Below are 27,661 nucleotides of genomic sequence, written 5' to 3'. Positions count from 1 at the left end.
ATTGCCGTATTACTTATTCAAACACTTTAATTTATGTCCTAGGTTCTAGAGTTACATAGGATTTATAAGCCGTTTATTATAAACACAACAAGTGTACTGAAAATTACTTTGAAATCGTGACTATGTAAAATAAATTTGAATAATATGATCTCGATTCTGGTGGCTTATTTTAGTGTTAAATGGTAATTCATTTATATAAGTAAACGAGGTGCTATCAAAAAACAAAATTAACAACTCTCCTGATTTGTTTTGTTTATTATTTATTTTAATTTTACATAAAAATACCACTTTTTGTGTTTTTACAAGTGTTTCGATGTATTCCGCACTATTTCACATGCCGTACGTGAAGCTATGTTCTTGAGACGTTGAAGGATAAAATGGGGTAGGGGTTGTTTCTTATTTGTATTTTAATTTTTTTTTTTAATTGTGGGAACATAGAACATAGGGTGAAAGCTTTATTCATTTTATGACATTAGTCATTTTATGAATTAATATATTTTTTTAAATGCTGCAATTTATGACTTTTCCTATTAATCATTTTTAGGATTTTTACGTTATTGTGAAATTATTAAACAAGAGTTCACTTAAGTCTTCAACAAATTAAAACTCAATTTCACAAATAGTGTTTGAAAATGATGCGGAATGCATTGAACACGTGTTACATCAAATTGAAGAAATACCGTTATTTACTAAGTTTTTAATAAAAAAAAGTAATAACCTGCAAAGCATCCACTTTTAAAGGCTTGACTGCAGGCGAGAAAGTAAGGATAGGGAAGCCAAATGTGAAAAACACATTACACATACTCAGACGAATTGAAAATACATCGAACCCGCAACGCCAGTTTTGCAGTCGAGCGTCTACCAAACCACGCCACGGTGCCTGTGAAAGTGAAATTTGAATGCATGGGTATTTTTTAAAAATAGTGTTATTTACAAAAAAATACATTAATAAATGAAAATACATTTGAGGAGTCTGTTGTCAGTAATACAGGATAGGGAGACATAATAAAATAATATTATTTTATACATTTATTCATTCAAACTCTTATCCGCACACCTATGGTGCATAGGGCACTACATAATACAAACGCAGTGTTATCTTGATCGTTAACACATGAAGGAAAGGTGATCAACCTTCCACTTCCGGTACCAGTCCAGGGTAATGTGGAAAAGATATTAGAGTGAAAAAATCACTTGTATTTGTTTGACCCCCTGGAAATTGAACCCGGAACCTACAGAACGGTAGCAAAGCGTGCTGACCATTACACTACAGAGGCGGACAACATTTTATACATTATTGAATATTATTTTCTCTTCATACGTAAGCGATATTGAATCATGAATTCATTGAGCAAACATATCAAGTAATCCATTTATAAACACGAACGTCTTCTGCTTGCGGTCGCGGCGCTAAAAAATTCAACGTTATTTATTGATTTGGCGTTTAATTTGTACAACTCCATTTTAATTTATGCATTAATTTTAAATCAAACACAGATTTTTTGAAACACAGTCCTACATCCCCCACTACTTAATGAACAAACTAACCTTAGGTCTTCACTACTGCTAAATATATTTAAAGAGACTATTACTGTACATCATCTCTCTCTATGTAAACGCTTGCATGATGCGTCATTGATAAACTAATAATTACATCTACATATAAACATTCTTAAAAATAATATTACCAACAAGTGTATTAAGCTTTAAAATATTAATTCTCTAAAATATGGCCATGTCATAAATTCTTCCTTTCCCAGAAAATAAATATAAGGGTACATACCTACATCCCCCATTAGCTACTGTTGTCTCCCATAAATTATTGCTGCACGTGTTAAAACTGTCACTTAGAATTGTATAGCTACATAAGGACCGTAGTCCATTTGATCTTCACATTCATTTGATATGCCCTAACAAGGCGAAACAATTGTCACAATATAATTTTTTATGTGTTTTTTGTTAATAAAATACAACTTAGTAGACTCAAAAAATCTGCGTTTGATTTAAAATTAATACACAAATTCAACGTTTTTGAAAACTCCCCCCTAAATTTTCTATAATAAAATCGTGGATCCAATCACGAGTTTGGCGCCATATATGTTGGACTGATCCGTTAATAACACCGACATGAATTAAAATTATTGTAATTAAGTAATAAATTCACTGTTTATTTATCTAGATTCGAACATTCGGATGGCGCTGTATCGGACGCAGACAATTTGGGCACGTAATTTATGCGACTATAAAATTATAAAAATATTTATTATTTTCGGGTATGGCTTTCATGGCTGCCGATCGGCAATCATTTATACCGAGTTGTCGGACCATCTTAAAAATAAAATATTTAATTAATGTTTATCGTAAAGTGAATGCTTTGTTTAGTGCGGGCCTGGTGATAAATTCACAAATTAAGCGTTTTACATAGTTGCGATAAAATACTAAACAGATTATGATATTTTACATTATTTTTGACATCTCGACATAGATGAAGAAAAATGTATAGCTTGAGCATTTACAGGGCTTACTTATTTATTTAAAAAAATCTTATGGGATAACCAACAAAATATAATATACAACATTTTGAGTGTGTCCAAATACTTGTTCACAAAATCTGGATTATCTCCTATTACAAGAGTTATTTACACACTCAAAATGTTGTAAATAAATTATCTGGTCAAATTATAAGCTTAAATAATAAAAATGGTATTTTCTGGCGTTTCTCATGTGTGTGATTATAATCCAGGATTCGGACCTCACATACTAATATAAGAGTTTCTGCTTAGTAAAAAGCTTCTTTACATCTCACCAATAGATGTCTCTAGTGAAGTTCTAGTGATTCAAGAACAAGGTTTCTTAATTGGTTCATATATATAGAGCTTCCAAGAATTAGAGTAGTGTGGTTGTCAATAATGGGTAGAATTGGTGAATGTTACACGTGTGTAAAGTGATCACTTAAACCAGCCGATGACGGTCGTCAGCCCCGTAAATGCCCAGACTTTTACACTCTTCTTCATCTTTGATGAGATGTCAAAAAAATAATATAAATATAATATATACAAAAATAACATAATATATTAAAATTAAAAAAAAAATTAATTCTATTTACAGGTTTTCACTTTAGTAATCTAAAAAAAAAAATTCAAATACATAAAAGTATAACTATATAATAAACTTACATAGAATGTTTTTATCATATAATAGAAATATTCTTTATCAAATAGTCAAATAGACATCAAAAATATTGCTCTTAAACGTTTTAAAAGAAACATTATTGATGTATATTTCATTAAGCATTACGTTGCACATATCGTAGGCTCAATGTAAAAATTAATTTTGGTAGGACAATCGTCAAAGGCTGGTTGAGTGATCACTTTACTAAACTTATATGTACCTTATTATTATTATTATTATACACTACTTAAACTCACTCAATTTATGATCATTTACTCAGATAAAAATATATAAAATCATGGTTTTCAACCCCTGTATTATTGTGTTTATAACGCTTAGAATTTTGTCAAACCTCCCATTAGTCTTACGATGTCATTAAGGACAAAACACAGCCACTAATAAAATAAAATATATGTGGAAAAAACTATATGCATAGTTGTTATTTTATTATATAAAATGCAATTCCACCAATAAATGTCAGTATAAGACTAATTTTTATTTATTTATTTTTGTAGATGCATAAATTATAAGTATCAGTTCAATTGTTTGCATATTTGTAGCATTTTTTTTAATTATTACAAAATATTAAATATGTTTGAAAAGAAAACATGAAAATCTCTTAAGAGGCCATTCATTTAATTAATTTGGTGATCGAAATGTATTTTTAAGGCAAGCAATCGAAAATTCGATGTGTAGGAGGGTGTTAAGATATAAAGAATGCATTTAAAAATAAATTATTTTGACGTGGGTTCGAAATGTTTATATTCCATAAAATTCATTAATTGCAATAATAAACTAAATGGGAAAATGTATTAGTTCTTTAAATATAAAAAAAGTAATGGCTTATATAAACGTTATTTGTTTGTCCAGTTGAATTTACTTTGGCACCAGCCGACCTGAAAGTAATCCTTTTTTAATTAAATAATTAGACTTTAAACAAATTGCTTTACTTAACAAAGTTTTTATTCCTTAAAATAAATTTTCTTTAACTCGGCTAATTTGCTTTAATGGTTCTTAAAAGTTTCGATGATTCAATTACTACAATGAATTTAAGTATTCAATATAATTCTAATCAATTTGATAAAGTAATTAGAGTTAATTAAGAATGGGCATTGCTTTATTGATTCTGTAGACGGAAATATAGCTTAAACTTCTTTTTATATCCCACAATGAAAAAGTTTATTGCGCAATCCTTCAGTATTGTATTTATTTTTAGTTAAGTGTAATTTGTTTGGGCGTTAAAGATGTATTTTTCAAATTAACCTTCTCTCCTTAGTATCCTATCTGGAGATGTTCTATCTGTCTGTCTGCTGTGCTGGTCGGGGTTGTGGGCGTCTGTGTACCGGCGAGCATCGGGACGGAATCGGATCTAGCTGACTAAATGAACTTAATATTATAATCCCTTTCACTGCCTACACCGGGGTACTTCTAGAAAATGTGGTGATGGATTTAGAAACTTGGATAATTAAGTTTGGCAGTGATAGGGATATTGAAAGCTTTTTAATGTAAATTCACAGCAAAATTGGGATACAACTTTATGTTGTTTCACATTTTCAAAAAATTTCGTGACTTAGATCTGTCAGGAAGCCTAGATGCTTCTGTATCAGCTCTGAGCATGCGGTGGGACAGCTTTCAATGTATTCTATCTGGAAATAAACAGATAAGTTCTCCGCATCCAATGGTGCATAGGGCACTTCATCAAGTATTTGCTGTGTTAATTTGATCGTTTATTATATGATTGCAAGATTACCAGTCCGGTACTTCGGGTACCAGTAATGTGTAATACAGAATAAATATTAGAGACAAAGTTCCTGGGATCGATAATCCCAGCACCTCCAGGATGGTGGTCATATGTGCTAACCACTGCACTATGGAAGTGGGTAGAAACTTTAAAAATATATTTAATAAGAAACTATTTGACTACTTATTTGCATACACTTATCATTGAATTTAATTGCAAGGCGATTTATTTGAGTAAGTTTATTGGGTGCCATAATCGTAAATAAAATCAGAATCGGTTTTAGAGAAGACGCCATTTATTATTGTCTATTTTTCCGTGTTTTATTCCGCAGTTTCCCACAGAGATTGCACAAAAATTAACTTTTGATAATGATCAAAACAAGATCGCAAAAAACATAAAAAATATAACGACTCACACTACGTTTATTTTTGCATCCGATTAGGCGTAATTTAATTTGTAAGATTTGTCCGCCTCAAAGGTGTTATTTTATGATATCTTTTCACGAAATAAACATTAAATACAATTTCAATTAAAAGATAATGATATTTGAAATAAATACTGTCATTTTTGTCATTAATAATTCAACAACGGGAAGGGTTCAACCCCTTCCCGTTGTTGAACACGACATTTATTTTATTTATTGTTTCTTCATTCACGTTGTGGCAAGACATGATGAAATTGGAAAAGAAAACACCTGTTTTTTTACCACTTGAGTTCATTTTATGACGACTAGTTTCGGAAACTATGCTTACATCTTCGGCGACCATTCCATATGGGTAGAAAAGCAGTGCCTATCCTAACTTACCCGCGTGACATATAAAAATGTAACCAGTACCTACCTTACCTTACTTAGTAGTAACTATTGTTTTTTAAATTATACACTTGAATATACCACTTTAATGAGTTTTATTTGAATAAACTTATAAATAAATTAATATATAGACTTGTTTCGAAAACAATAAAAAAAAGTTAAAATTTTTACCAGAAGATGAAAACGTCTGTACGTTTTCAAAAGTAGTCGTATAAATAAATAAAACTTATTAAATTGGTATATTCAAGTGTTTAATTTAAATAAAAAATAATCAAAATGTCATTCCACAAAGTCAATGGCAAATCAATAAATAATATAAATAGTAACTAGCTTACCTTACTACCTACCCCTGCTGCCTACCCTAGTAAGTAGTACCTAGCTTACCTTACTATCTACTTCTGCTGCCTACTCTTGTAAGTAGTACCTAGCTTACCTTACTACCTACCCCTACTGCTTACCCTAGTAAGTAGTACCTAGCTTACCTTACTACCTACCCCTACTGCTTACCCTAGTAAGTAGTACCTAGCTTACCTTACTACTTACCCCTACTGTTACCCTAGTAAGTAGTACCTAGCTTACCTTACTACCTACCTCCACTGCCTTTCCTAGTTAATTCTCCGTGTACGCCACTGATACATAGTTTATCCAGAAATTTAAAAAGTTAACTGTATATTCGTATACCGTATTTTTTTACAATTATTTAATCAAATGTTAATGATATGCAGGTTTTAAAAAGTATAAAATGCATAATTAATGGAAAACAATAATTTAAGATCAAAGAAGCTGTGGGTATTTGATATATTAGGGAATTGATAAATTATTTTGCCGCATATTCATCATATCGCTCACTCCTTTCAAGAACGTCATAAATAAAAAATCGTCAATTTTCAATTGTGCATGTTTTCGGAATGCCCAGAAAACGTACTATATCCCAGCAAAAAAGGCATATTTTTAACTTAATATTTACCCGCTACAGGGAAGAAAGTGTTGTTTTTGCATTTTGAAAAAATGTATTGTTTAATTATTTTTTTAAACGTACCAAATATTTTTCAAATGGAGAAAAAACCTTCAGGTTTTATTTAAAAGATCTGTTGCACAGTAAAAAGTTCTATAAGTGGCTTGATATTTATTTTTAATACATTGTATTATATTTTTAAACTTTAAAAACGTTCGAAATAAGGAAGGAATGCAAAGCTGAGATAAGCATTATCGATAAAATTAAGAAAGGTGTGTTGAGATGGTTTGGACATGTAGAACGAATGAGTGAGGAAAGAACGGTAAAACAAATTTATGAGGCGAATGTAAGTGGTAAAAGAAGCAGAGGAAGACCGAGAAAAACATGACACGATCAGGTATGCCAAACACTTGAAAGTGGTCAGGTTAGGAGTCGTAACAATCGGCGGGTATGTATGAGGAGATGCATGAACGTGGAAGAGGCGAAGAATGTTTGCAAGGACAGAGTGGTGTGGCGCTCTATTCTCTCTGCCTACCCCTACGGGGAAGCGGCGTATGGTTAGTTAGTTAGTTAGTTAAAAACGTTCTCCTGAAAAATCAAGTTTTTTGATTTATGACGTTCTTGAAAGGAGTGAGCGATACGTTTTTAAAAACCCTAATAAAAAATGACGTTATGTTTAAATGTTCTTTTAATGATTTCATTATCTATTACGTTTGTCATGTAATACGACATAATTAAGGAAATACTACATACTTCTCGATATGTTAAACGGCAATCGTTTTTTTTCTTTAAACTTCTCGAAGGTGTGGGTCTATAAAAAAGTTTGTCGGTGAAACAGATATAAGTCAAGGTTTCAAGAGTAATTAAAACTAATTTGCTTTGAATAATTATGCGAGTCGGGCTATAATAATTAATTATAAGTAGTCTTACTGCGGAATTACCCTGACTGTATATGCAGTACCAGTAGAAACAAGTCTATATATTGGATGTAAAAATACGTGTTGTCTGTTTTACCATCTGACTAACTGACTCATCAACGCACAGGCCAAACTGTGTAACATAGGAACGTGAAAATTTGTGATTATATTGCGTTTAACTAAGGCTATAGGATTGAACTCATATTACGTTGATTTTTATATTATTTTTGACATCTCATCAATTTGATGCAGTGTACGGATAACGATCAGAAATAGTAGTTATCTTCCTCCAATATCTTTCAACTTTCTTTACATAGTTTTATTATTATATTTATTAGTTGCGTTAGAAAATTCTCCTTGCCTATTATGTACAAGGATTTATATCATAATTACGAGAAGTTTATATGTCTTAATAATTATACTGGATATGTATAGTTGAAAATAAATTAATAAGGTTTATCCCTCAACAATACAATAGATACAACAATACAATAGACATAATAGATTCAATATTTTATATCAATCAAGGTTTGTCACATAGCTCATTTACTTGTTATAATTTCTAAATAAGACTCAACCAAATATGAATAAAAAATCAACCAACATTTTGAGTGTGTCCAAATACTTGTTCTCAAAATCTGGATTATCTCCAATTACAGGAGTTATTTTCATATTATTTTTTAACATCTCATCAAAGATGAAGAAGAATATGGAAGTCTGGGGATTTACGGGGCTGGCGACCGTCATAGGCTGGTTGAAGTGATCACTTTACACACGTGTAACATTCACCAATTCTACCCATTATTGATAACCACACTACTCAAATTCTTGGAAGTTCTATATATATGAACCAATTTAGAAACCTTATTCTTGAATCACTAGAACTTCACTTGAGACATCTATTGGTGAGATGTAAATAATGGTTGTCAACAATGCGTAGAATTGGTGAATGTTACGCGTGTGTAAAATGATCACTTAAACCAGCCTATGACGGTCGTCAGCCCCGTAAATGCCCAGACTTCTATATTCTTCTTCATCTTTGATGAGATGTCAAAAAATAATATGAAAATAACTCCTGTAATTGGAGATAATCCAGATTTTGTGGACAAGTATTTGGACACACTCAAAATGTTGGTTGATTTTTATTCATATTTTATTCATATTTGGTTGTGTCTTACTTAGAAATTATAACTAGTAAATGAGCTTTGTGACAAATTTTGATTGATATAAGATATTGAATCCATTATGTCTATTGTATTGTTGTATCTTTTGTATTGTTCAAAAGGGATCAACCTTTTTAATTTATTATTAACTACACATATCCATATAATTATTAAGACATATAAACTTCTCGTAAATATGCTATAAATCCTTGTACATAAATGCAAGGATAATTTTCTAGGGCAACTAATAAATATAGTAATAAAACTATGTAAAGAAAGTTGAAAGATATTGGAGGAAGATACTACTATTTCTGATCGTTATCCGTACCCAATGGGGCAAAGGGCACTGCATCAAATTGATGGAATGTTAATTTGGTCATTTATCATTTGAATGTAAGGTGATCAGTCCTACACTTCTGGTACCAGTTCAGAGTAATAATAAATAAATATTAAAATATAAATAGTATAAAACTATTTCTTGTTACATTTATTTTAATTTCGTTTTAGTATGGATACTTATGTGTTATTTTCGTACAACAATTCATTAATATAACAAGCGCCATTGTATTTATGGTTTCTTTACATTTAGGAATCTGAATAATCAAAGAAAAAACATTATAGTTGATTTAATTTAGTACAAAACAAACAACAATAAAACAACCAAATGATTGTTATATAACTTTATACTAATATTGTCATATAAATTTATACACGGTATATTTTCTCTATTTTTTTTGCTTTTATTGCGATGTATCTACTATTTTGTTGCGAAACTATCATAGAACGCAATAACTGATGAAAGTGCATCAACAGAACCGTTCTAAGTGACATTATTGAATCGCACAGTGGGACAAGATCATACTGTATATGGCATATTGCGGATACCATATGTCTGTTGACAAGTATCTACTACTACGCAAGTACCAACATTAGGGTCTCAACTTACGTCGGGTCATGTTACCGTACGTCACATGTTGAAACAACGCAAATAGAAGCATTTAAATTTTTTAAAGTTGATTTATAAAATTTACTTAAAAAAAAACAATATTTTTAAATATAAGACTGCGGGAATTATGATATGACGCTTGTATATGATAAAACAGGTATCGTTTTATTATTTTCATTTTTCACCCGCTGGAAAAAATATTGATATTAATTTTTCACCCGCTGGAAATTCAACCGGGAATATTCTGCACTGTAACTACATGTTAATCACTAAACTTAGGAAGTATAAGATGTGAAAAATTAGTTTAAGTTTAACATCGAAGAGAATTTTACTGGACAATTCATATTTAAAATTAGTTTTGAGCTTTAATATTCACATCACTACTACTCTGATATTCAATCATTTATAATTAATTACATTTTTCATACATGTCATTCAAAACTGCTACGTTTAATTTTATATTATTTACGATTTTCTAAAATTTCCTTTATATTTATCTAAAAATTAGACACAAAGGCTAGTTGTACCAATGTAGATCACATTCTTGTTCCTGGCTCCATCTCAACTTATCTTCTTTGTTTACTGTTGGGGTCAGCTCTCGTCATCCTCAGGTTGTGGGTCCTTCCGTCATGGGTATCTTCACCTAGACCATGCCTTCAAATCATGTTTTCTTTCTGCAGCATCCATGATTTATTTGTCTTCCTCCAGATGTCTTTCGAAGAAGACCAATAGCGGTCGCCTGGTTGATAATATCCTCTGCATCCTGTGTGTCCATATTTGTACGCCGTAAATTGAGATGACGGAATTGGAATTGACGCAATTTGGGGTTCCTGAGTACCTACCAAGTGCGCCACAATTGCCAGCAGTTGTCCAGCGACCGTATTAATTAACAGAATCGAGTGATGTCATACAACTTATTAGATATTGAAATGGCTATTGTTTTGCTACATGATGCATATTTATAAATATAACACTAATTGGCAGATTGGTGAGTTTTTGCTACTTGTCCTGTATTAGAGGTATATCTAAACAATACATATCGCTCACTCCTTTCAACAACGTCATATATAAAAAATCGACAATTTTTACTTGTGCATGTTTTCGAAATGCCCAGAAAATGTACTATATCCTAGCAAAAGTGGCATATTTTTAACATCATATTTACCCGCTACAGGGCAGAATGTGTTGTTTTTGCATTTTGAACAAAAAGTATTGTTTTATTATTTTTTTAAATTTACTAAATATTTTTCAAATAAAGAAAAACCTTCAGGTTTTACCTAAAAAGATCTGTCGCACAGTAAAAAGTTTACTAAGTGGCTTGATATTTATTTTTAATAAATTTTATTATATTCTTAAACTTTAAAAACGATCTCCTGAAAAATCAAGTTTTTTGATATAATATGACGTTGTTGAAAGGAGTGAGTGATTTGTAATCTTGTAATCTAGTAGTTTGCCACTATAAAAATCCTTAGATTTGAAACAGCTAATACTGGGATTTCGGGAATGTCCTATCTTATACGTTTTTCATTAGCTGGTTGTATCAGGTACAAAATGACAAGACGTTATTTTAATGTATTCCTTCCTTATCATCTCTCTCTTCTACTTGCAGACACGCCTCTAAAAGAGATTTTTTTCAAAAATATCGTACGTAAATTGCGTACGTTTCTAGTAATAATATTTGTACTAAGCCTCTGGAAGATAATTATTTAGAAAATTTCGTACGAGAATCGTATAGTTTGCTATTAATAATCCTTCAGAATATTTTTTGCACGATATTGTACGTAAATCGTGTAGTTTTCTAGTAATAATCCTTCAAAAGAGAATTCTTTAGAATATATTGTTCATAAATCATGTATTTTCATAGTATTTATTGATTTGGCATTAACTTTGTGGAGTGACATGTCGATTATTTAAAAAAAAAAACTTGAATATACCACTTTATGAGTTTTATTTATAAATACTTTAAATACGAAAACTTAGATGTTTTCATCTTCTGGTAAAAATTTAACTAAAAGTTTACTAATAATTTTTATTAGAAGACAAAAACATCTGTAAGTTTTCGAAACTAGTCGCATATGTAAATAAAACTCATAAAGTAGTATATTAATGTGTTAAATTTAAAAAAAATAGTTATATAGTAATTATAATTACATTTTTTGAAAGACTAGTTTGTTTTCAATTTGAAATACATATTTATAATATGACGAAGATTGTTCAAATAACTAAATAGGCAGTGTGATGTAATTGAAAGTGATCTAAGAAAATATTTATTAGAAATACAGCACTCTTAGAAATATAGCCAATACAGAAGACAGACATCCGTCAATTTTAAATGGCAAAGTATGGTACACGCTGTATTTATTTATAAGTATAAGGATTTTATTATTCTTTTGAAAGGATAGTGGTCTGTTTATTGTCGCCGTTAGAAGTGGAAGATGTAATCCACCGTTTGCTCCGAAGGTCGATCAAAATGGCTGTGGTATTTGCAATTCTTGCCGCATGTTTCACATAATGTTCGGGCAGGCGCCGCTTTAACCTTCCACACACGAACCATCTGAAAATTGCGTAGGGGGGTATTTGAAAGATCCTAATAGTGTTAAAAGAAAAAGTGGTTGTTAAACTCGTAATAATACGGAGTTTGCAATAGTCGACGTGCTATCAGTAGCCTGTTCACAGATTACAATGTCATTTTAATGACCTGATAATGAAATGATTATTCCCAAACCGGTAGTCATGAATTAGAGTTTTTTAAAGTGGTATTACACAAAATGAACGATGAATGATAAGCAGAGTGTTATATTATCATACCACAAAGTTGACAATGCTTTTAATATACAAAATATGTTTACAGATTAACTGCACGAATTATAGCGTGAATGATAATGCAGTTCACAAGTTCTGTCTCATTTCAACACAATTGTGGCGCACAGTAGTTAGAGTGAAATAAATAGAATGTCTCGGGTTAACATAAATAATACACGATGATACGGATTTTGGATCATTAGGTCATGTGTTGATTGATATATACGCAGACCACGTCAGTATTTATCAAAACAATTCATTAATCATCATTAATTATTTTAAAACAAATAATGAGAAGAGTAGCATATTCACAAATTGACTGCATGAATTGTGACTTGAATGATCATGTAGTTCACAAGTGCTGTTTTGCTTCTTCACAATTGTAGCGCACAGTAGTTAGAGTGAAATAAATAAAATTTCTCGGGTAAGCATAACCAACACACGGTGACACGGACGTTGAACCACTGGATCACGCATTGATGGATTAGACCGTAGATCGTGCGAATATGTATCAAAACAATAAATCAAAGACTTTTTGATATTTCAAAACAAACAAAAAAATACAAACTTTTTAAAGATTACAAAAATATGGATCGAATTGCTAGAAAAATTATAAAGTTATCGAGCAAAACGTTTTTTAGGGGGATTTTAAATCCCCACTTTGGTCAGGGTAGGTTAAAGTTGGAATTCGGACAATTATTTTAAGGACGTAGTTTGTTGTGCAATATTCAATATACTCGTGTTGTAATAATTCCATACCATTCATTCCAAAAAACTTTTCCAAGAAAAATCGAATGCGGGGTATAATACTCGTAAAATTTCGAATCAAGTTAAAACGTTTACATCAATTTTTCAAATATATCACTAAGATATCAACCCTTATTTTCTTGCACCATATATGACTGCGTACAGTTTTGAATGTTGAATTTGCAATTTTCAAAAGATAACTAGATGAATAGGGTGTAACACAACATCATGATAAATATTTATTGAATATGTTTTAAATTTTGATATGTAATTTTCTGATTTTTATATTTTCAGAATGTACATTTGGCGGGCAAGGAAGAGAATTGGGGTCGACCTGGTTTGCAGATCTTGGTCCTCCCTTCGGTGTTATGTACTGCATCAAGTGCGAGTGTGTGAGAGTAAGTAAGACTTCCAAATTTACCTACATTAATTTTTGTGGAAGCCCTTACCTCGGCAAGTGTGCTTAAAATATAGTATTATTATTTTTATTTTTTTTTATTAATATAATTTTAATATTTTAATTTTTTATATCTCATCAAAGAATATGACAATAACTCCTGTAATTGGAGATAATCCAGATTTTGTGAACAAGTATTTGGACACACTCAAAATGTTATTAAAATATAGTCTTTATCGCAAATTATTGCTAAGAGATTTGCATGACGTTTTTTTTCTAACGCGACTTCGTCTTCCTGGCTTCCTCTCAACTAACGGTCTTTGTAGACTATTGGGGTCAGCTCTCCTCGTCCTCAAGTTGTAGGTCCTTCTGGCATTAAAATATATGGTATAAAATCAATGTTTTAAAGCCATAGTTTAAAGCGTCCTTAGCATAGCGAATACAAGTATTGTCCTATTCTTCGAGACTTTAGTGTCCGAAATGTTACGTGTATGGCGTCTGGTGGGTACGATAAAAAGTTCGCTTTATGGTCCGTACGTGGAGAGCGAGCGCAGACAATGCGATGCCTGACAAAGCTCCCTCAAGCGCGGTTTGTAAAGTTCGTGTCGTGCAAATGACCAGACGCGGTCTCACGACCACTGACACTGTACAACCTTAGCCGAACCACACAACGAGCCTTCGAATATTTATATTTTTGCCCAATATACCATGGGATAAATCGCAATTTAATTTTCTTTAAACCTTGGTAACATTTGACGTTATTGAATTTTGTTTGTTTAAAATACCATTTTAGTATTGAAAAAAGTAAGTTTTATAAAATGAAATAACTTTGTTATAACCACTTTTTAAATAATACAATTTAACCTATCGGTTTGAACAAGAATCTTGTCATCATCAGGGTTTATATTAATTCAAAAACATTTTAATACTCTCACCAAAAAACTTCCACAAACTCCGTAAAAATCCTAAATGTTATTTTTATTATTCATTGCATAACAACCCCAAATAACAACTAATGGAATTACCCAAAAAAACAATATGAAGCTGCGCACGCATACGTAAAGTGGAGAACACACACAAAAACCTACTGTGCAGAAGTTTTAGGAACAGAAATTTAAAAAAAAAAAAAAATTAAAAATAGGACTGTTACTTAAATTTAATGATTATGAAAAGTATTTAAATTTTGTTTTATGACTTTTTTAATTTCCGAAATCTCTAAATTAAAGTTTATAAAATGTGCCACAAAGTCTCTGCGGAAAAAATACAAGAAAAAAAGTAAGTTTTCTTTGAAATAAATATATGGCTTTCAAAAAACCGAATGAGTGATTTGAGTCGAATGAATAAAGCAAGAATAGTGAGAAAAATTTTAGAGTCGTATGTGGTTGGTAATAGAAGCAGAGGAAGCTTGATGGTTAGTTAGTTTCTTTTTTTAAAAGTTGTAATACATCGACTTTTTTTAAGAACGTTCGTATCGTTTCATGATTCGGGCGCTTCCTTATTATATTATTATTAAAAAACTGTTTTTTTAGGATGTTACATCCCAAACAGCGGCTTAGTGAGTCATAACGTCGTGCGTGTGCGTCCTCGGGAGAAATTCCGAGGGCGGTAAAATAACAATTTTCACACGTGTGCGTTTAGCTTTCTGCCGTCCATGCAGATCACTCCTTGTTATCTATGAGAGTAAGCGATATTGTTGCCCGCTGGAGGCGGTAATGTGATTTTCTCAAACATAATTTCTAACACCATATGGCAGTCCTTACCTTAGCTAATGTACTTAAGACGGGATAATCATTAGCTCGCAACTAAATTTTCTTTAAACCGAGATAAAATTTGGCTTAAATGAATTATTTCCTTAAAACACCGTGTTTTCTTTGAAAAAATAAGTTTACTTCGACATAAATATACGGGTTTGGAAAGAAAAAGTATGAAAAGTGTGAAAAGTAAAAAAAATAATTTAAAACATTTTTTACTGTCTATATATATATATATATATATATATATATATATATATATATATATATATATATATATATATATATATATATATATATATATATATATATATATATATATATATATATATATATATATATATATATATATATATATATAAAAAGTGAGCGAACAACACTTGTAGCCTCTGACGCAGTTGCTCGCGTACTGATTTTGTATATTTGAGAACACACCCTTAAAATGTCGTCTTGATTGCACACTCTTGTTAAGAGATTTGCTTCACTTTTTTTTGTGACGCGACTTCTCCTTCCTCTTGGCTTCATCTCAACTTATTGTCATTGTAGATTGTTAGGGTCAGCTCTCCTCGTCCTCAGGTTGTAGGTCCTTCTATCATGGACAACGTCACCTAGGCCATATCCTTGAATCATACAGCATCCATATGTCATTAGAGGAAGATCCACGGCAATTGCTTAGTTCACAATATGATCAGGTTCTCTGTATCCTATGTGCCCATACCATCTCAGTTTTCTTTCCTGTACCTAAATATTGCACCTGACCTTTAAATATTCATGTCTGTGATTTTTTTATCACTCTTCTGCACCAAATGGTGCATAGGAAACTGATCACATCAACTATATTGATCTTAATTACATGAACGTGGGATGATTAGTCCTCCGCTTTCGGTTACCAGTCCCAGGTGATATTACATTAATATAAGAGGGAAAAAAACTCTAGTATTTATTTTGTCCCCCCTGGGAATCGAATCCGGAGCCTTTAGCACGGCAGATCAAACGCGCCAACTATTACACTACAGAGAAGGACATCAGTTCATCTGAATCAATTTAAGAAACACTTTTTAAAAAATCATTTTATTACTACGCAGTTCAGAAAATTAAATTAAATAAAAAATTATTATGTTGAATTAAATAAAAAATTATGTAATGTTCAGAAAATTAAATTATAGGCGTTTAATTTGTAGAAGTCCATTTTTATTTTTTGAGTCTACTAAGTTGTATTTAATTAAACACATACAAATTAATATTGTGACAATTGTTTCGCCTAGTTATGGCATTTTCAAACAAATGTGAAGATAAGGACCGTCAGTCCATTTAATCTTCACATTCGTTTGAAAATGCCATAACTAGGCGGAATAAATGTCACAATATTAATTGTTATGTGTTTTTTAATAAAATACAACTTAGTAGACTCAAAAGCTCAAAATTTATTTACACTCCCTGGGAATTGAATACGGGATCTCCAGCTTGGTAGACAAACAGGCCAACCATTATACTATGGAGGCTGTGGCGGTAGAATATAAGGGTTGAGTTTATATTTTATTTATTGATTTGGCGTTTAATTTGTAGAACTCCATTTTAATTTATGTATTAATTTTAAATCAAACACAGATTTTTTGAGTCTACTAAGTTGTATTTTATTAACAAAAACACATAAAAATTATATTGTGACAGTTGTTTCGCCTTGTTAGGGCATTATCAAACGAATGTGAACATCATTTTTTTGAATTACCTAACGTCCAAGTGACTCTGAAATCTAGCTACGGCTTATGCAACACCGTTTATCATGTCCCTACTCAGGCTTCAACTTTAACAGTTTCATAGCCTATGCCTACTTGTGAGTGGATTTACTCTTTATGTTTAAAGTTACTATAATTTCATGTAATTCATGAGTGAAAATTCTAGGCAAAAACACTCGCTTCTAAGCAAAAACACAGACAACAGTAGCTAATGGGGGATGTAGGTATGTACCCTTATATTTATTTTCTGGGAAAGGAAGAATTTATTGACATGGCAATATTTTAGAGAATCAATATTTTAGAGCTTAATACAATTGTTGGTAATATTATTTTTAAGAATTTATATATGTAGATGTAATTATTAGTTTATCAATAACGCATCATGTTATTACTTCCGTGTTAAAACCGTATATTATAATTGTATAGCTACATAAGGACCGTAGTCCATTTGATCTTCACATTCGTTTGATAATCCTCTAACAAGGCGAAACAATTGTCACAGTATAATTTTTTATGTGTTTTTGTTAATAAAATACAACTTAGTAGACTCAAAAAATCTGTGTTTGATTTAAAAGTAATACATAAATTATTTTTTGTTTGTTAAATAAAGTCATTTGTAAATGTATTTTATATCTTGTATTGCACAACCACTGGTAAAGACGGTACGAAGTATAAGTAGGTGCCTTTCCTTTTTTGATGACTGCGACATAATCCAATGTATTTTGTTCAGTGGTAATACTACAATCAAGTATGTATGAAAACTCACTTGTACACGGTTGAGTATGAACATCCATATAGATACTATAATAGGTATGCGTGCACATAACATAATGCTAAACCGAACGTATCGTCATTCTTTCGATCGATGACTCAGCGATCATTTGCTGAGGTTGTTTTTTGTACACATATTGTGTAGTCTAAGTATGTTTCCATATATATAAAATAAATAATGTGAAAATATAATAATAAAAGTTTATGAGGTGATTGTAGAAATAGGAGCAGAAAAAGACCGTATTTCAAACACATGAAAGAAAATGCGGAAGAGGCGAATAGTATTTGCAAAGCCAAATTGATGTGGCGTTCTATTATATCTGCCTACACCTGCCGAGAAGCTGCGTGGTAGTTTATTTGTTAATAAGTATTCAGATTGTTATGTTCTTAAAAAATAAAATTAGAATAATAGGCGGGTATGTATGAGGAAATGTGGACGAAGCGAGGATTGTTTGCAAAGATAGATTGGTGTAGCGCTTTATTTCTTTTGCCTACCTTTGCAGTGAAGCAGCGTGATGCTTAGTAAGATATATATATATATATATATATATATATATATATATATATATATATATATATATATATATATATATATTTATATATATATATATATATATATATATATATATATATATATATATATATATATATATATTTATATATATATATATATATATATATATATATATATACATATACATATATATATATATATAAATATATATGTATATATATATATATATATATATATATATATATATATATATATATATATATATATATATATATATATATATATATATATATATATATATATATATATATACAGAGTTTTAAACCATTATCGTACGCGACTCTTTTGAGGACACGTAGAGTATAATGAGAAGTCTGATTATATTATTAAACCCGGTCGCTGGTCAAATACAATTTATGTGGAAAAAACTATATACTTAGTTGTCATTTTATTCTACACGTAGAGTAAACTAAATGCTATTTTATTTTTTGCGATTGGTTGGTGTAGCGCTTTATTTTCTCTGCCTACCCTATCCCTTTACGTGAACATACCCTATAGTTCAATTATTTAGTTCTAATAGTTTCTCTCCCCATCAGCTTCAGGTGCCATCTATAGCAGTCTCGTCACCGGTCAGCGCGGATGTCACCAACGCCGAGGGTTGTCACTTTATTAATACGTATTTTACATGTCCCGCCAGAAGTGTCACATGAAAATTCAACAAAACACGCCTCTGGCGGCATTCCCCGACTGAATTTTCAAGCAAAAAACTGTTTATTTGACTTAAATCGGGCGCAACGGTCGATTACTCATTTTTATAACATTTAATGCGCCGTAAAATTGAGAAAAAAAACGGAGCTTTAAAATTAAATCGGGTATTGGGGTTGGTCTGTATTTGATTTCGCGCTCAGATAATAAACAGTGTGTATTTTTGGATCTGGACCGATTCAGTAATTTTAATATGCATATTATAGCAAGTTGTCATTTCAAGTGATGGGTTTATAGATCTTTTATGTCGCTCACTCCTTTCAACAACGTCATAAATAAAAAAAAATTAATTTTCAGTTGTGCATGCTTTCGGAATGCCCAGAAAATGTACCATGTCTCAGCAAAAGCAGAATGTTTTTAACTTAATATTTACCCGCTACAGGGCAAAAAGTGTTGTTTTTGGATTTTGAAGAAAAGGTATTGTATATTATTTTTTTAAATATACTAAATATTTTTCAAATGGAGAAAAAACCTTCAGGTTTTACCTAAAAAGATATGTTGCACAGTAAAAAGTTGAATAAGTTGCTGATATTTATTTTTAATACATTGTATTTTATTTTTAAACTTCAAAACGATCTCATAAAAAATCAAGTTTTTTGATATATGACGTTGTTGAAAGGAGTGAGCGATGTATGCAAATATATCGTTCTCATTTAGAAATTTTCCTATATCATTTTCCGAGCATTCAATTCATACTATTGCTGCCGATTTCCATTTGTACTCATTATATTGCTAACAATATTAATAATACATTTCAGATTTTTTATTGCTTAAAAATAGCATTTCTTATTGCAACACTCTCTAGACTCAAGAAAGATCAGCGAACACTTTCCTTAATTATGAGGAAAAGTATAAATAAGAAGAAGTGAATTACTAACACTGGGAATAGACTAGCAGCTTAGATCGGTCAGACTGAGCGTCAACTGTTAAACCTTCATTGCACGCGAAAAAGATTTTCGAATTGAATTTGCAGAACTTCCAACTGTGGCACCTTAAAATATTTCATCCTAACTTCTTGAAATTGCTAGTCTGTTTCTGACCTAGGTAAGAAGTCACAGTGACTTTGATGTCTTAAAATACATAAAGAAAAACATAAGTTAGTTCCTACAAGTTCATCAAACCTTGTAGGAACAAACCTGAAGATTCCTTTAGATCAGTTAATGTCAGGGGTTTTATTAAAGCTTAAAAACTTGCAGAACTGCGCGAATGATGTATGCATTTGAGAATTACTCTCATAATACACAAGAAAACACCCCCAATAAAGCAGACAAATCAGAATTAACACACTTTATGCAAACATTCATTGAACTACAAGATCCAAAGTACTGAAATACATAAAAAAACCGTATACAGTATTTACTTCTTTTGGTAAAAAAAAAACTTTGATTGTTATGCAATAAAATTGTATAACTTGCTTCGTTTACCCCTAAAGCCATTAAAAACAAAACTAAGTATAGTAAAGCTATTCGTAAATGGATAATGGAAGTGAGTTGATCTGAAAAAGATCGCATCATTCGACTATGTCATAATTGATTTCATTAACAATCTTACATTATAATTTTTGAATAAATGTTGTAAAATGTGTCCAATTTTCTTTCATATGTAATAGTTTTATAAATAGGTCTTGTAAATTAATTGTACGGGAAAAGTCAGTGAGGGCATTTTATTGTGATATGTAATTATGTGTGTGATGAAAAATAAAAAAAATTAATAAAGATATATGTATAACAGTGTGATATGCACCTACTTCTATCCATCTTGTCAGCTTCTGTTGTAGAGAACTTTCCAGGTCTCGTTCGACAAAACATAATATTATTATTGACATCTCAACTTGCACGGAGCAGAGGCACACTAAGGTGAAAATACAAGTTGCGTAACCCTTGTGGAAATTTGCCAATTTCTCTTGATTTACAGCTTTCAATAAAAGAAGATTTATTTCATTAAAAATACCACTTTCAATATTGAGTCACATTTTACCAGCACCGCCTCCCGATCTAATTCGAGACGAATAATTAGGCGATAGAGAGAACTTTGATTTTATTTATCGCGCGACCACTGAAATGAAACGCACATTCGCGAAAAGTATTTCGCGATCTTTGAAATCTCGCATCGGATACATTGAGATTTTTCACATTTCTCTTTCGTACAATGTTCTGTTGACATCCCGACAGGAGAATTCGTTGATTAATCTTTTGATCTTCTCCCCGACGCTGGGCTCGGCCATTAATTTTATCTATCCCGTGTTATGGACATTAATAAGAATAAGTGGATTATTACTGCTAAGTAACGAAAACATAGCATTCAATAATTCAACACGTAATAGAATTTTCTAGATTTAAGTAATAAATTGTGCAAGAATGTCGGAATGCCCGATACCAATAAAATAGACTAGACGTAGAAATGTAGATAAAATATTTATTTTGCTTCGGTTGTGATTAAAAGTTTTAAAATGTCTTTCGATACTTTCGGGAAATCATAACTTGTTAGAAATATTTTGTTTACACTGTTCAAGAATTTTTTTTTGTCGGACAATAAATATAGCGGAAGTGAATATTTAGAGCTCTAAAATGACGATTTTTTATCTTAACTAGTATGATATTAAAACAACTTTTTAACATAATTATTTTCAAAGAACGTTCAAAGTTTCATCATGTAATACTATGTCTACAAATAACAAAAGATTACGAGTCGTAAAAAATAATCGTTAAGTAAAAATAAATTAAAGATTTTTTTAAATTGCTATGTTAGTTAGTTGGTTATATCAAAATCCTGACAATGCGGACCAACAACTGGTTTCAAAATTCTAATGTTATAAGAAATAATAGTCCCAAAGTAAAATTTAATTAAATTAAATTTAATAAAAATCAAATTGTCGGTTTCAACAACTTCCCGACAATGCGGATCACCAACTGGATTTAAAATGGCAAAGTTATAAGCAATGACCAAAAGTAAAATTCATACAGTAAAATTCAAATGACCATCTTATCGACATGCCCTACGTAAAGTATTCTAACTATATTTTTGTCAATTTTGAGATGTTTGGTGAATGTTATCAACTAACCGTTATCTACAAACGTAAACAAACAAAAAATATATATAAAATAAATTACGCCTTGTTTTCAGGCGTATGAGACGCTATCTACATCGAATTTTCGAAATGAACTGAACTCCTAAAACGCTACTTAATGTTGACAAAGCATAATGTTTTAAAACGATTTAATACATTATTTTATCGTGTATTTGAATGTATAATACTAGTTTAGAATTTCAGATAAAACCGTTAATTAATAAAAAAATACGTTGAAAAAATCTTAAAATAAGTACTAACTTACAATACTTTAGTTAGTTTCAAAATAATACTTGTGAAATGAAATAACTCATTTATTTTATGTTTTATTATATGTACATATCTTATTTAAACTAAATTATTATTGCAACTACAGATCCTTTTTGCCAGATTATGAATACACTATTTTTGACATTTTGTGGAACAAACTTAGAAAATGAAATGAAATTTGACAGATTTTTGCCTTTGCCTTTACACTACCGAATTTCACAAGGCAGGCGCCACACAGTTTCGATTAATCGAAATTCTCCGATTGCTACTGAATTAGGGTTTCGCGACGAGAGCCTTCTGGCGAGAATTGGAGAACGCGCTCGGCGCGCTCGTCCGTACATAGGCCGAGCTATGCAGCTGAACGGTGCATCTCGCTGTGTTCGCCGGGAAGCCATATACGTACGCGAGGTGGTCCGGTGCATATATGGACAGTAGACCTCACCAACTAGAAAGTCGCGGCGGACATGGTCAAAGCCCTCCACGCTGATGTATCGCCACTCTACCGCTTAGGATCTCCGCCATATTCAAACACCATAGGCCCTGCCTCACGACACAATGCCCGCTGGAAGAAGTGTGTTATGTCTCGCGATCAGATTTCAATCTTGAGAAAAACTTCAAAACCTTTATCCACACCCCAATGGTGCATAGGGCACTACATTATACAAACGCAGTGTTATCTTGATCATTAACACATGAAGGAAAGGTGATCAGTCCTCCGCTTCAGGTACCAGTCCAGGGTCATATTCAATAAATATTAGAGTAAAAAAATCACTTAAATTTATTTGACCTCTCTTGGGAATCGAACCCGGGATCTCCAGAACGGTGGCCAAGCGTGCTGACCATAACACTACGGAGGCGAACAAAACTAAAACTAACAGCACTTAACTCTTACCACTCTGTAGGCCAGACATTCCGGCCCGTGTTATTCTAGTAGGCAGCTCCGTGGGGCACAATGTCTGGCCCGGCGCAGGTATAACTTTAATCACTGATTTCTCATCAAGTATATTCTACCAAAAATATTTCAGATAAATACAGTTAACCTTAATTAACATGGTCATACGAATTGCCAGATAGAGTGTCCCAAAATTAGGGAATCAAAATATTAATATTAATGTTAGAAAAACGTCGCATTTCTTTGATCAGAGTAGCTGATCAGTTATGAGAAAAAATGGTCAGAGTGGAAAGGGTTAAAAGTTATCCATCAAAAGTCCAGTAATATAAAATATAATTCTTCATGTCGCATGGTTTCGGTCAATGAAGGAAATTTATTAACATTTTGAGTGTGTCCAAATACTTGTTCACAAATCTTGATTATCTCCAATTAAAGGTGTCATTTTCATAGTATTTTTACATCTCAATATGGTTGAAGAATAATATGGGCAATAAGTCTGGGCATTTACGGGGCTTACGACCGCCATAGGCTGGTTTAAGTGATCACTTTACACACATTATTGAAAACCACACCACTCAAATTCTTGGATGTTCTATATATTTGGACACACTCAAAATGTTATAGAGGAAATGTAAACGGATTGGAGATTCACAACATTTTGAGTGTGTCCAAATACTAGTTCACAAAATCTGGATTGCCCAGACTTCCATATTCTTCTTCATCTTTGATGAGATGTTAATAATAATATGAATTGGAGATTCTTTCAAAGAAAGCTATGATAATATTGCTTAAGGCCCAGATCTCAACCATTCAAATCAGAATGCGCAAAACCGCTCTCAGGGCTGGATATGTCCTGACGCTCGTTTTTTTAAAGAATGTATATTGGATATATATTTTTTTTAAATTTGTACAGATTATTATAATTTGCAATTTTTTAATTTCACACCTTTAAATGACTCTTTTCTTTTAAAAACCATATAAATATCTGGAAGAAAATTTTATTTTTTCAACGCAAAAACCGCGTTTTAACTAAAAAATCATTTGCGTAAAATGTTACATGGATTTAGAGAAAATTTAGTTGCGAGTTAAGGAATACTTAGTCTTAAGAAAAATAAAAATAAAAATGTAGAGAAAATGAAAGAAATACTCAACTGGTTACCTATAAAAAAGAAACTAATATACACCCAATACGCTTATTTATATGTAAACATTTTTTAATGATAAAATGCCTAAATATTGAATGAATAAAGAAGTTTTAAATAATGAAATTCAAAGACGTATTACTAGAAAAAAGGAAATAGAAAAATATATATAGAAGTTTAATTATTATATACTTTTCATCGATTTTACTGTGTACAGCGACTGGGCTGTATGGCGAACTTTACTGATAGGTAAATTACTACGAAGTACTGAACGTTCAAGATTACTTTGAATGTACGTTTGTATGTTGTATAAAGGTACAGTAAAACCTCGATATAACGGACTAAGTAGGGTGTCCGTTTTGTAATAACAGTTTTAAAGTAAATAAAAATACTTTAAAAAAAAAATATTAACATTATATTTAAATATAAATAAACAATACAAAACACAAACAAAATTGTATTTATTGTCTTCGGACACTCGCCGTGAAGTAACGTTGCTGTTTGATATCAACGCGCTTGCTTTCGTAAATCCTGCTTTGAAAAAGGAATCAGTATTTGTATGGACTTTTGAAGTTTTGAGACATAATTTGTCATTATCATGGCCGTAAAATTGTTTACATGCGGCGACACTTGAATTTAAGCATGTATAATATTCTTATGTAGTTAATATTCTAATGAATGTAGTTGAAAAAAAAAGCAGAGGAAGACCGAGGAAAACTTGGAACAATCATGGTTGTCAAATACTTGAAAGACGCCGGGTCAGGAGTCGTATTAATCGTCGGGTGTGTATGAGGAGATGCATGAATGTAGAAGAGGCGAATAGTGTTTGCAAAGACAGAGTGATGTGGCGTTCGATTCTCTCTGCCTACCTCTGCGGGGAAGCGGCGTGATGGTTAGTTAGTTACTTATAATATTCTTCTTATTCGTCATTACTGAGGGTTGTGACCCTTGTCGAAGCAATAACTCTTCTCCAGTTATCCTTTGATTGCGCTGCACGTAGCGCTCCAACCTCCGAGGTGCCTGCTTCGCATCGTGTGGGGATCTTACTCTCCTTCTCTTCCCCTCCAGGCGACCGATTACAACCAGTCGTTCCAGGCTATTTTCATTGCCACGCGCAACGTGTCCAAAGACGAAGAATCCGTCGTGTACAGACATTGGCCAGAGAATGTAACACATAATGTTAAAAGACTTTTTATTTATTTTTTACATTTGACCAGATTTTTTGTTCATTATATCCGAAGTTTGTTACACAGAGGTCCGTTATATCGAGGTTTTACTGTATTATAGTTTATGAACAAAAAGGTTTGCTGTATCGATTATTATTCGTGAGAGATTTATTAGGCCGCGCTCGTATATTCGAGCACGCCGTGTTTCTAAATGGCACGTCACAAAAGGTCGAATGTCATACAAATCAATAGGAAATATCAATAATCAATAAATTTTGCACTACTACATCGACCGTGGTCTTAATACAATTCTATTCAGATTATTATTTTAATTAATCGGTCGGTAAAGGTTCAATTTCCAGTAAACGAATCTATAAGCAATTTTGATTAATATTATATAAATATATATATATATATATATATATATATATATATATATATATATATATATATATATATATATATATATATATATATATATATATATATATATATATATATATATATATATATATATATATATATATATATATATATATATATATATATATATATATATATATATATATATATATATAAATATATAAATATATATATATATATATATATATATATATATATATATATATATATATATATATATATATATATATATATATATATATATATATATATATATAGTTATATATATATATATATATATATATATATATATATATATATATATATATATATATATATATATATATATATATACATATATATATTCCGTTTTTTTTTTTCAATATCAAAACGATGTTTGAATGAATTTCATATTTACCGAAACGGAGTGATGAAATAAAATTTAGAATAATGTAAAATAATTTACCATCATGCCGTTTCTCCCAGGTGTAGGCAAAGAGAATAGAACCCCACACCAATCTGTTTTTTGCAAACAATCTTCGCCTCTTCCATATTCATGCATCTCCTCATACGTACACGCCGATTATTCCGACTCCTGACTTACCACTTTCAAGTATTTGAAATATATACTTGATCATGTTCAATTTTCCTCAAAAATAAATTATAAAAATGTGACTAAATGATGAAATTTCTATGGTAACTAATAAATGTATTCATATTTTGTACACTCGTTTATTATAATATTTCTATTATTTATTGATTCGGCATTAACTTTATGGAATGACATGATTATTTTAATTAAATTAAGCACTTGAGTAATCCACTAAATTGAGTTTTATTTTTATTTATGACTAGTTTCGAAAACGACAATTGATTTCAACTTCTTTCAACTGTTTTAATTTATACCAGAAGATGAAAACAATTGTCGTTTTTGAAACTAGTCATTAATAAAAATAAAACTCAATTCAGTGGATTATTCAAGTGTTTAATTTAATTAAAATAATAATATTTCTACTTTCATGAAATTTTAAGATTTGTGGTTTTTATGCTTATTAAAAAAAAAACATTAAAAACAAATCGAAATGACAATTTTTATATTATCCACTGACACTTCGTGATGGAATTGCATTTTTAATTTATTATTAGATTAAAACCAATATTTTTAGCTTTTCCACTTTTTTATTTGACCAGCGACCGGGTTTCGTCGTTACCGACATCATCAGACTGGTGAGAGGCTATACAAATTGTTATGTTATATTGTTATGTTATCAACTCCTGCCTTCTTTTATATATATATCTTTTATTATATTGTTATGTTATCAACTCCTGCCTTCTTTTATATATAACATAACAATTTGTATAGCCTCTCACCAGTCTGATGATGTCGGTAACGACGAAACCCGGTCGCTGGTCAAATAAAAAAGTGGAAAAGCTTAAAATATTGGTTTTAATCTAATAATAAATTAGAAATGACAATTATTCAACCTAGTTTATTGCTCAATGTGTAATATTAATGAATTGTTTTTTTTTTAGTT

General features: G+C 31.0%; 1 protein-coding gene across 2 annotated transcripts in view; it reads left to right on the top strand.

The window, feature by feature from the left end:
• The window catches only part of sog (chordin short gastrulation), a 213,439-nt gene that overhangs the window by 110,693 nt on the left and 75,085 nt on the right, over positions 1 to 27,661 (top strand). For both annotated transcript variants that reach the window (XM_088272792.1, XM_088272801.1), the window contains exon 3: positions 13,548 to 13,651. In XM_088272792.1, the coding sequence (XP_088128918.1) occupies positions 13,548 to 13,651 (104 nt within the window). The remainder of the gene's footprint in view (positions 1 to 13,547; positions 13,652 to 27,661) is intronic.

This window comes from Brachycentrus maculatus, unplaced genomic scaffold, assembly GCF_059751285.1.
Source record: "Brachycentrus maculatus isolate JH-2025_06_01 unplaced genomic scaffold, ASM5975128v1 h1tg000032l, whole genome shotgun sequence".
NCBI lineage: Eukaryota > Metazoa > Arthropoda > Insecta > Trichoptera > Brachycentridae > Brachycentrus > Brachycentrus maculatus.
The sequence above is the reverse complement of the archived record's forward strand: the minus strand, read 5'-3'. Positions and strand labels throughout refer to the sequence as shown.